Source organism: Neovison vison, chromosome 3, assembly GCF_020171115.1.
Source record: "Neovison vison isolate M4711 chromosome 3, ASM_NN_V1, whole genome shotgun sequence".
Taxonomy (NCBI): domain Eukaryota; kingdom Metazoa; phylum Chordata; class Mammalia; order Carnivora; family Mustelidae; genus Neogale; species Neogale vison.
Window position 1 is genome coordinate 21535385 of NC_058093.1, and position 12236 is coordinate 21547620.

The window sequence follows — 12236 nt, forward strand, 5'->3', positions numbered from 1 at the left end:
CACAGAGTGATTATTTTTTTTCTTTCTAAGCATTCTAACTAGATTGAAAACCCTTCTCTTGGTAACACATGCCAGACATGGATTAGCTAGTACAAGACAACCCTCCAAAATATTTTGCAGAATGATTTAATTGATCATCTAGACATAGAAGAAGCCACCTCTCTCTAGTTTGTGTGTTGTTACAGTTTAATAATGAATGGCCCCCAGAGGAGAGAAGTCAGTTGTTCACAAATGACCAGTTAATTCTGTGTGGTTAATTCTGTGTGCTGTCAGCTGAAGTCATTAGTCTTCAGTTTAAGATGGAGCAGTTCATTCTGAACAATACTGGTACTTCTCTCTGTTTCTCTGGCAGTTCTTCACCCACACTCTCATGTTATCGAGAGTTATCTTCACTTGGGATTCCCATGACCACAGGTTACTATAATTCTGTAAGACAAGTTAAAGTCTTACAGTTTAAAAAGATAACTACTGGTGGATTTCAGGGTGATGTTTAGTGGTTGAGTCTTTTCATGTCATTACAGTTAATTCCCTACTATGGAGAATCATTCCTGTGTATAAAATATGGTCACTTAGAAAAAAAAAAAAAAAAAAACTGAATTAAGGCCACAATACTTAAGTTCAAGCTTTGACTTGACAATTCATTAGGTGTGCAAATTTCTGAAATTCCGTGTTTCATCTTTTTGTTGTTGTTGTTAATGGACTAGGTGAGTGTATATCTGTGCTACATACAAGTATTGTGAAGATAAGGAGATTTGTGGCTGAAACCACATGGGAAAGTATGAATTTCAGTGTTAGAACATGTAATGATTTTATTACCTTGAAGAAAAATAGACAATGTTTGGATGGATATATCATCATAGTTGTCCCTTTGAGACTGACACACTTATCTTTGAGTATAATGAAATTGAACCCTTAGGTAGAATATAGACAATTTTTAGTTTTGTCTCTGACATGGTTTTTCTAATAATTTCTCAAGATTCATTTCACGTGAGGATCAAAACAAGTACATTCTACAAATATATCTTGAATACCTTTTAAATACCAGGCTCAGCATGATAGGAAGCTATAAAACCATGTCCCTACCTTTAAGACATTAGAATAATATTGGGACCCATAACAAAAATAAATGAAAAATTCCATAATTGTTTAAAAAATATAAACAAGGATTACAGGAACCACAGTGAGTATTTTACACATAATTATTTCCTCATGAAATGGTTTAAGGAAAGATTAAAAACTTCTACAACTGCCTTTAGATATGGTTATACATGGATATTAATGAGATCCTTTTATAGTAACTGAATTCAGTATGATGGTAAAAAATAAATTGGTCCTTCTTTGAAGCTAGTTGACATTTATAGTGCTCCTATGTAAGATATTTTTAAATATTATTTTGAAGAATATAAAAACAATATTCCATTGATGTATTTGTTAGACTATCCCACAGGAAATATTATATTAACACATACGCATGTCATACACACAGTACATATGTGTATATGTTTCCTTTTTTGAGGTTGTTGTGTATCTCCTCACAATCTCCAGGAGACTACCATAATCCAGCTTTGGGTATCCCTAGTGATGCTAAAGGCACTGAGACATTCAATGGTAAATCTGCAGAAAATTGGAAGCACATCTAAACTTGCTCAAAAGCACACATTTGAGTCACTTTAGAAAGGCACTAGGCTACATAGCTACATAGGATGGTAGAAAGTATGATGAGTCTCCTGGTCCAGGTTTCTTGGTTTAGTTCAGGACCTACCATATTTCCATGGCAATAAGGATATACCTCTAAAGAAAACATGAGGGGGAGTCAGAGAAGTGACATGCGTTGTGAATAAAGCAGGCTGGCTCAGTTGGTAGAGCATGTACTCTTGATCTCAGGATCATGAGTTCAAGCCCATGTTAGGCATGAAGGCTACCAAAAACAAACAAACAAACAAACAAAACCTTAGTTGGAGGTGGAATGAGAGAGGATTCTTATGCTAAAATCTCCTTCCTACTTGTTCTCTTTTTTTAATAGAAAATACTTCAGTGATATATTCTTTTGGCATCAGACATTTTTTAATACTTTATAAAGAGCAACCCTTTAAATTTAAGTCATTTATTACTTGTGATTGCGTTATGGATTCTACTCCTTGAGAAGAAATTTACATTTTAATTTTTTTCCTTAATTTTGGTGTTGAGTATGGGGAAGTGCCAAGAAAATGAGAAATTGGTATCTACCATCTACAGGGCTTTGATAGATAATGTTTTGCTTAGTTCTTAATTTTGGCTAAGGCATTCCTTATAAGGGAAAAGATGTTCTCAAGTTATTTTGAGGTATAAGAGTTGAAAATTATTACATTGTTTATGAAAGTTGCAACATTGTGTTTCTCTTTTATTAGATCTATTATTAAATCTATTTTCTAGGGATGAATTATACAATAATCTTTGCAGGCTATGGCAATGAGTGAGAATCACACAGATCAAGGGGAACCTGTGTGGCTCAGTCAGTTAAACGGCCAAACTCTTGATTTTGGATCAGGTCATGATCTCAGGTTCCCAAGATTCAACCCTGGGTCAGGCTTTGCATTCAGCAGGGAGTCTGCTTGCGATTTTCTCTGTCTTTCTCTCTCTCTCTCCCTCTGCCCATCCCCCCACTTGCTTGCACATTCTCTCAAATAAATAAATTATTTTTTTAAAGAATCACACATATCCTGTCTTAACTTTACATTCTCCTTTTTTCCTCTGGAGACTCATGGTTTGAAAAGTTGTATAAATGAACCTTTACTTTCTTTCTTTTAGTAATTCCCTGCTAGTTCTGTGCTTGGAGTTGGGGCTAATTTAAGACGAATTCTTCCACAAAACTATCATATATTAACTTCATCTACAAGCATGTTCTTTGTACTGATTTCCTTTTGCTGTGTGGGCAAAACTACACTACGCCATCCACTATTACTCTAAAATGTCCTGTGGATGTATTTGTCTTTCCAGCAATGATCTTTATTTCTAGAGTCAATGATGAGAATGGGGTTTTTGCAGAGGAAGTTTTTCTACCACTTTTCAAAAAACAAGGTTTCGGAAATAGCTCTCTTTGCAACCTCTAGCAGTAACGACCCTTGAAACCAGGCAGAAAAATAGTTAACTTAAGATTCGAAGATTTGGTTTATTATTTAAACATAACTGCTTTACAGTGTGGAGAATTGAGATCAGTACTGACTGTATTTGCTAGATTAGAAGTATGGGCAAGTCATTTCACCATTACTGAGCCTCAGTTTCTTTAGCTGTAAAATGGGGAGAGTAATATCTGTCTCAGAGGAATACAGCGAAGGTCAAACAGATGGTGTAGGGCAAATAGTAATATCCTTAGGGAATAGTAGCAGATTACGTTATTACTGTTTTAAAAGTTGCTAATTTGTTGAAAAAGTTAAAAACCATTTCATAGAACATTTTAAAAAATGTTGGTGTATTTATTAAAGACTTTTCACTCAAATTTGAGCTCCCGTTTAGTGCAATGGTCCCCAATTTTTGCTCACAAGTTGATACTTCTCTTTTTAGAAATTATGTTGAAGTGCTTCACGTGAGAAATCCTTGTATGCATTTAATTGAGGAATTAGTTTTTAAGCCTCTAAAATATTAACTCTGCTAATAAACTAAAAATAATAAGCAAATAAAAATACTATTATAATACAAAGAATAAATCTTCTTAAAGGTTTTGCAAAGATGTATATTGAATATGAGACCTGATAAAAGCACTTATAAATATGCAGAACTGTGCATTATTGTTTTCCACACTGTTTACAAGGCATTTAAGCACTCAACTGTGGGGTGTTTGCTTAGGCTCTACTATCATTGCTCTCATCAAAGACAAATTAGCTTTATCCCTTTTAAGATTATTTCAGAATTATTTCAAATAATGATAAAATACATTTGGTTAATATTTATTACTTCAGCAGTTCCAGTATTCATTAGTAGGTTATTAAGGCAAATACAAATTATTCCAAGATCAGTGGTCTATCAGTTATAATAATATTTTCTAATATTAATAACAATGTCTTATTTATGCACTTACAATGTGTAAGGCCTTTAATGTTTATTATCTTATTTAACTTATATAGTGACCTTATGAAGCAGGTAAATATTGTTCTAATTTTGCAGACACGAAGACTAAATGTTAGAGGGAGTTTCACAGAGACAATTAAGATGGGGTTTTTTTCTTTTGAAATTCAGAAATTTTTCTTTATTCCTTTTATCTCCTTAAGCTGGAATTCTATTTCACCTTCTTCCTAGAATTTTCTTCCTATATTTCTATTAATAAAATATATTTATCCATAACAATATCTTACATACACATTGAAATTTTAAAAGTTTACTTCATGAGACCTTCAGGCTATGATTGTTACTGAGCCACAGTAGTAGGTTTTATTACCATGGTGACCATTCTATAACGAAAAGCAAAATATAGTGCATTCTAGTAATTACTAAAAATAAAAAGTGAACATTCATCAGAAATGCTTCTTTTAATGAGATGGATGGGGCTTTTTCTTGATTGGTGCATGTACCCCTGGTTGATTAGGATATATTCCTGGAGTGAGCTGGGACTCAGCAGTTTTATATTTTTATTTTTATTTTTGTTTTTTTGATATGCATTTTTATTTTTAATCCGGAAGTTTTGACTATTAATAGAAGATTAAGGTTAAAGATTCCTGTTTTCAGGGCAAATAGTAAGGAAACAGGGACTAAAATCAGTTACTGGGTACTGTAGATAAGAGCCAAGGTAACAGGAAAGGAGAGAGGATGTAAAAATGGGAGGTAGGATGTAGATTGGCCTGTAGTATAGACATGGTGGAGTTTAGATAAGAGCGAGGGGAAAAGGAGAGAAGCAGCAAAGGCAGGGGAAGGGTAAGTGGGCAGAAAGCTTGCTAGTGGGAGGGCACGTAGTTGGGGACACTGAGTAGGAGGTCTTGGTGCTGAGAAGAAGGGTGACAGAAAATTGTCCTAATGATGGTGAAGAAGGGTGACACCATCATTGTCCTAATGATGGTGATGAGTGTACACCTTGTCCTTAGGCGTAGGGAAACTTTGGAGTGTCCAGTATAGGAGTCATTTGGCGAATCAGTTTCGTAGGATGATTCATCTGAATGTGAAGGCCTGGGCTGGAGGGCAGCGGGAGAGGAGAGGTGAACATTAGAAAGGAGAGATCTCTGTCCATTTAGGGGATTACAACAGTAGTCCAAGCAGCACTTGATTACAGTAGAGTGCATGGTGAAAACGTTAATTGTCTTGATTTCCTTTTTCTGTCATACATGTCCATATCACACATCCCTGTGTAGTTGTGTGGAAGTCTGACATGGTAGTCACATGTCGTTGTATGGAATTCTCAAATAGATTTTCGCATGTAAGTGCCTGGAAAGGAGGAATGAAGCTTGTTGATCTCTTTGGGGGCATAACTTAATATTGCCCACAGATGGGAGACATGAAACAGTCGCAACATGTGAAGCAGTTTTCATCCATCACTTCGTGGCCCTAACAGCCGATGTTGTGGGTGTCTTTTCCAGGCGTGCGGCGGCTGCATCATCTCAGTGGGGGGTCAGATTCCAAACAACCTGGCAGTCCCTCTCTACAAGAATGGTGTCAAGATCATGGGCACGAGCCCTCTGCAGATCGACCGGGCTGAGGATCGCTCCATCTTCTCAGCTGTCTTGGACGAGCTGAAGGTGGCTCAGGCACCCTGGAAGGCTGTTAACACTTTGGTAAGGAGAGAAACACGGGTTTGTGTTTCATGTTGGCTTTCGAAGCGTTGCAACCCGAATGTTAACTACCGCAGATGTTAACTGCAGGACAGACAGGAGGCACTTAGGCTTAGGGACTTGACTTTGAAGTTGGTATATTTCCATGAGGGCAGTTAAATGCTGGTTATGAATTGCTAAGAGTATTCTCATTAAGATTTGGACAATGAAAGACGTTCAAACTATTTTTGAGCTTGATTGATATTTACAACTAGAAACTAGGAATTTTATATGTTTCCATGTCCAATTTACATGTTAATGGTGTCTTTTGAGAGAAAGAATAAAAAGAGTTGTGTTACCATTTGTTCTAAAGATGCCTTTCTGCAGTTCTATTGAGTGTTTTAAACTATTCATGCGCTTTGTTGTTGTTGTTGTTTCTGTTAATTAGAATGAGGCACTGGAATTCGCGAATTCTGTGGGCTACCCCTGCTTGTTGAGACCTTCCTATGTTTTGAGGTAATATATTGTTTTCCCAAAGTAATGCTTTAAAAATCAGGAGCTACTGAACTGCATGCGGTATGCTGATAGCACTTGGCTTTAATGTGTAGTGATTTGTAAATCCGCCCACACCCCCCAAACCAAGATGGCCAGAGAGAGGACCTATGCGTGGTCATTCAGCTTATCGCTTTTCTTTCAGAGGGCAGCAATAAGAGTCCACAGTCCTCCGTCTTAGAACGCGGCTTAGGGCATCTTGTTGCCCAACTGAGGGAGGGTAGTTCCACATTAAAGAGAACAATTCAAAAACCCAAAGAGCAAAACCAAAAAAACCTGGGACATCTCTTTCCAGTGTCTGTTTTCTAGTCAGCGGAAATGGCAGCTTATCTCTGACAGTTGCCAGCACCTTCTGATGGTTTGAATTTTTTGAGTTTTTGAGATCACATTTTTTAATGGATGAATTATAATTGTGAGGGACAGAGACGGTGAGGATCTTTTATATTAAACTTTGAAACGAAGTTCTATCATCAAAGGAGAAGTTGTGAATTATCACTTACTCTCTTCAGATGTTACCACATGTAAGGAAGGACTTCACTGAACAGGGGATAATAAGAGAAACACAATTTGCTGTGCACAATTTGAAAGTGTAAATGGAATTTGTGATGGGATCCTTTAAAATAATGAAAAATTTGAAATGAGGTGGAAAACTTCCCTTTTTATTTAAATGACATTTTGTGTAAATCACCGTCAAATAATACTTCTTCTTTGAGGTATTAATGTAAGTTAATTTAAAGAACACAGGCATTTGAGGGAGGGTTGCAGAAAGCAGCTTTGACTATTGTGCTTCTTTTCTCATCTCTGCAATCTGTCTCTTTGTACCAGTTCCCTATACTGTGAATTATCAGGGTTATTGACTTAGCCTTCCTGTCTTAAATAGATGAAGACATGGGAAGCTCTTTATGCAAAAATATGTAATAGAGTAGAAGAAGCAAAGAATGTTACTTTTTAAAAAGAAGTGGAACGTAGTATTTTTCTTCCTTATTTTTTCCGTCTTACTCCTCCTTCTTCCCTTTGATCTCACTTTAGAAATATCAAAATTCAGCATAAATTGATATCATCATTCTTTCTCAAGCAATCAATAAGGACACAGTTGAATATCTTTCAGTCAGATACTGTACGCTATATTTGCAAATGTTGCTAAAAACTTTATACTTTTCTAACCTAGCTGGTAGTAGAATGACCTGCTTTCACAGCAGACCTGTGGGTTAAGATCAGCCATTGTCAATGACCTCTGAAGGAGTAAGTAGATCCTTGGACATCTGGGTGGCTCAGTCGGTTAAGAGTCTGACTCTTGATTTTGGCCCCTCATCTCAGAGTCCTGAGATCAAGTCCCGTGTCAGGCTCCACACTCAGCAAGGAGTCTGCTTAAGATTCTCTCCCTCTGCTCCTCCCTCCTTGCTCTCTCCCCGACCCTTTCAAATAAATAAATAAATCTTTTTTTATTTTATTTTATTTTATTTTATTTTATTTATTTGAGAGAGAGAGACAGTGAGAGAGAGAATGAGCGAGGAGAAGGTCAGAGAGAGAAGCAGACTCCCCATGGAGCTGGGAGCCTGATGTGGGACTCGATCCCGGGACTCCAGGATCACGCCCTGAGCCGGAGGCAGTCGTTTTAACCAAATGCGCCACCCAGGCGTCCCAAATCTTTTTTTTTTTAAGATTTTATTTATTTATTTGACAGACAGAGATCACAAGTAGGCAGAGAGGCAGGCAGAGAGAGAGAGAGAGGGAAGCAGGCTCCCTGCTGAGCAGAGAGCCTGATGTGGGGCTCAATCCCATGACCCTGGGATCATGACCTGAGCTAAAGGCAGAGGCTTTAACCCATTGAGCCGCCCAGGTGACCCTAAATAAATTAACCTTAAAAAAAAAAAAAAAGAATAGCTGGATCCTAACATGAATCTTGTTAAGGCTTAAGAATTACCTGGCACCAGCAGAGTGAAAACACAGGATCAGAAAGGACAAACTTTGGCATACTGCTATCTCTATAGCTATGTGGTTCTCTTGGGACATCATCACAGCTATTACTCCTAACTTGAGTGACTCTACTTTGGTTGATTGTTCTGGTGATTAAATGGAGTAAAGACTCAATCTAGAAAAAAGTATCTTCTTATTCAGTCCAGACTGAAACTAGAGATAGCCTGAACTGTTCTGAGAAACAATGAAGTCTAGCATGCTTTTCCTCCAAAGTGGTGAAAGAAACTGACCTGTCCTCTTCTTTTTTCCAGTGGGTCAGCTATGAATGTGGTATTCTCTGAGGATGAGATGAAAAAATTCCTAGAGGAAGCCACTAGAGTCTCTCAGGTAGTATCCGATTTCCTCCTTATGACTTTTACTTCTACCTTATTTCAGTATTAATTGCTACCTTATTTCATATGTTTTTCTTTTCATACTATGTTAGGATAGTTTCCCCCCCACCTTTTTTTTTTTTTTTCTTTCTCCCTACTCAGTAGTTTCCTATATATGGGAATAAGAAAACTCAAATGCATTTAATTGTGTTTAGATCCTTCGAGTCAGTGGTAGAAGACGACCAGTGCATATTTGATCACAACACAGATCTGATTTTAGCCTTCCGGAGTTAGGGCGTATAAGTATCCTTCTTTGTTCATAAGTTAGATGCTGATCAAGTTACCCCTCGGGTTCCTAGCCTCAAGGACTGCCTAGCCAATCTTATCGTGTATCAGTGAGGGCTTTCCTGGTTTTTAATTCTCACACTTGGAGAGACTTTGCCTTAGTTAACCCTGCAATTTTAACAGTAAACCCCTTTGCTCACCTTTTGACTTTTTTTCATTTTGGTACATTCCATTTGTCAGTTAATAAAAATGTTTATAATTTTGTGGTGATTCAACCACCTTCCTCCATTACCCTCAGCTTTTACTTTCTCCCTTGGTATTACCTCAGTGTGATCCAATTAAGATTTACCCAGTGAGGTTAGCGATCTGAAGACCTTGTCCTGTAAAGGATGAATGTAGTGTTCTCCTTTTAAAAGCTTTCAAAGGCTTGTTGGGTTTTTTTTGTTTTGTTTTGTTTTGTTTAGACAGAGAGCACAACTCATAGAGAAGAGTTTGATGTTAGGCAAGTGGAATTTGGAGGGATCTAAAGAGTGAAGTCAGCAGCATTTCAAAGAGGAAGAAAGAGCATGGACTGTTCCTGCTCATGAAGTCAGACATCCCTTCTGTAGGGTGGTTGCTCCCCAGGACACTGGGTCAGTGAAGAGAGTGGATAAGAGTAAAGGGTGAGAAAGACAAAGAGTGTAAAAAAGAAAACCAAGCAGATTTTGAATTTACTTCTGTGAAAGTCAGATAGCTGAGGGGGGCATCCCCTCTGTGGGTCAGTTTTCATTAATGCGGACTGGAGCAAGACACTGTCTTCTCTATCCGACTTCCTGCCAAGGGATCGGGCATGCTCTCCGTTTGAAAAACCAATAGTTAGAACCAGCTGGGCTCGTGTAAATGAGGAAGCAGGTGCCCTCTCTTTTCTGCCTGGGACATTGTATCCCACGGGACCTCTACTCATTGAATAGTTTTAAAAATATTTTTTTCTGCTAGTATATTGATAGAGCCTCTACTAGACCAAAGTTTTGTCATGGAGATATCCTGATTGAGAACATTCTGATTCAGGTGTCCTCTTCAAAATACAGCAGAATCTGGGATACTCAGTTCAGTGAATCTAGAATAAAATCAGTCCCCATCAATCACTCAACTATTTATGTCTTCATTCATGTTTAGCACCTGCTATATTGTGTATTATGGCACTGTTCTCAGTATCGGGGCTACACTCATACAAAGAGAGATACCGTCTCCTCTCACAGGGGACTCTTTACTAGGGACATCAGTCTTCAGTTAATTACATGAAATACAATGAGCACTGCAGTAAGAAAATACAGGATGAGGGTGAGTGTAAGTGTATTGGGGGCCATCCCTAAAGGAGGGTTTTTAAAATTAATTTAAAATGGTTGATTTAGAATTAACGGGTTGAAAAGATTTCATTGTGGGTGTGAGTAGGAAGAAAGGGCAGCCCAGGCACCGGTTCAAAGCTGAGGAAAAAAATGGAGTTTCTAGAAACTGAGAAAGCATTTAGTATATGGCTAGGACACTACACAGGTGGAAGAGTAGAAGAGTAGGCAGGGACAGATAAGAGAATCTTGTCAGTTATAATGAGTCTGGGGCCAGACTGCTTTCATGGAAAAAGATTAGGGGCTATTGCTATAGCTCAGGGTAGAGATGACAGCACCTTGGAGCAGGTAATGATAGTAACGCTAAAAAAGAATTACATGTATTCTAGAATATTTAGAATGTTCAGTGAAGGCAATTAGTGAGCGAATAGAGGCAGAGGGTAAGAGAGTATCTGATAAAGGATGGCTCCTGAGCCACTGCCTTGGACAATTAGATGGATGGTGGTACCATTTATTAAAATAGGGAATGCGAGAAGGAGAAATTTTAGAGAAAGAAATCATATATTTAATATTTGACCTTTTATGGAAGATGCCTATGAGAAACCCAAGTGCAGATGCTTCAAAAGCAGTGGGTTATACAGATTTTAAATTGAGACTCAAGGTTTTGGTTAGTGATAGATATGTACATATAGTTTTGGAAATGAATAGCATATCATTTTAGAGTTTTGAGAAGGAGGCAATCACCAAGGTGAGAGGACAGAGGGAGTGAAATAGCTAAGACAGAGACAAGAGGGATACCAGCAGGTAAGGGCCGAGTAAAGGAAAAGGAACCATGGAGGAGCCTGACAAAGAAATAAGAAAATGTAGTTTATGGATATCAAAGGTGGAAAGTGTCTTAGGAAGGCTGACAATGTATAATATTGCAGAAAGATTGAAATTTATTAAGAGATTTTCTTTCTCAACATGGTAAGGACTTTTTCATACATTTGTCCAAATGGCCAGGATGGTGGATGCGGTCATGGCCCCACTCAGATCCCTTCATCTGTAGAAGCACCTGCCCCTAACTGTAGTGACAGCTGGTAATACTGACCAGCTGTACTTCTTCTCTGGGTAACTACTCTCAGTCAAATGGGAGCTTCTTCAGCACGGAGGCAAGATACCTCACCTCCACACCACCCTCAAAACACTGACCAGTGAGCAACCTTTGCCTCATGGTGGGACTTACTCTGTGTTGCAGTTCATCCTCCAGAGCCCCCTGTGGAGTAAAGCCAAGTTCAGTTTCCACTGAGACTACCGACATATGAACCTTTTCCTGTTGTCCCATCCTGCTTTTCTAATTCCCTCCGTAGATCACTTGAACAAGGATTCCTGTCTCAGACTTGGCTAGGGAAGCTAAGACAGCTGGTAACTTTGTTTTAAATCATGCTATTATCATCAAAATATAGGAAAAAAAATCCCATATAGGTCTCAACACAGCTCCAGTAGGCCTGATGCAATAAACATCAGATATTTAAAGAAGAGGGAACAGAGATGGAAAGGAATCTCCCCCACTCCCCTTGGCTAATAGATAGTTGCATGTCCAGTTGGGTTTTGAAGAAAAGGAAGTATGAAAATTTTCCTCATTTAATAGGAGAGAGAAAGTTCTTTATAGCATAAAACACTGGTTCTTTTGAATTTTCCACAAAATTCCTTTCAATTTCAAGTGTTCTACTCAAGAAGATGAGATACATTAAATTTGACACATATGCATGAGATGAACTCCATGATGGTGGGCAAAGGGGGTTTGTGTTCAGAAGGAAGGGAGATGTTTGGAGAAGGCTTAGGGGAGGAGGTAGCTTTTGTGTCAGGGCTTGAAGCATGAGTTGAGACTTGAAAGACACAGCTGAGGAGAGAAAGTGGGATGCATTTGGGGGAGAGAGGCATAGAGACAGGGAAAAGCAGAGTCTGATTAGAAGGCAAGTGGTGTGTTGCTGGTGCCTGGGGCTTTGAGAAGAGATGCCTGAACCCTATAGGTCATGAGTCAACCTATTCATTTTGTCTGGAAAAAGCAAGCAGTGGTCCTAAGGTGGAGGGCATCA

The 12236-nt window shown here is 38.3% G+C and overlaps 1 protein-coding gene across 1 annotated transcript in view; it reads left to right on the top strand.

The window, feature by feature from the left end:
- CPS1 (carbamoyl-phosphate synthase 1) overlaps positions 1–12236 on the top strand; it is a 126218-nt gene that overhangs the window by 89127 nt on the left and 24855 nt on the right. The window contains exons 26-28 of the mRNA XM_044241522.1: positions 5541–5735; positions 6160–6227; positions 8492–8567. Of these exons, the coding sequence (XP_044097457.1) occupies positions 5541–5735; positions 6160–6227; positions 8492–8567 (339 nt within the window). The remainder of the gene's footprint in view (positions 1–5540; positions 5736–6159; positions 6228–8491; positions 8568–12236) is intronic.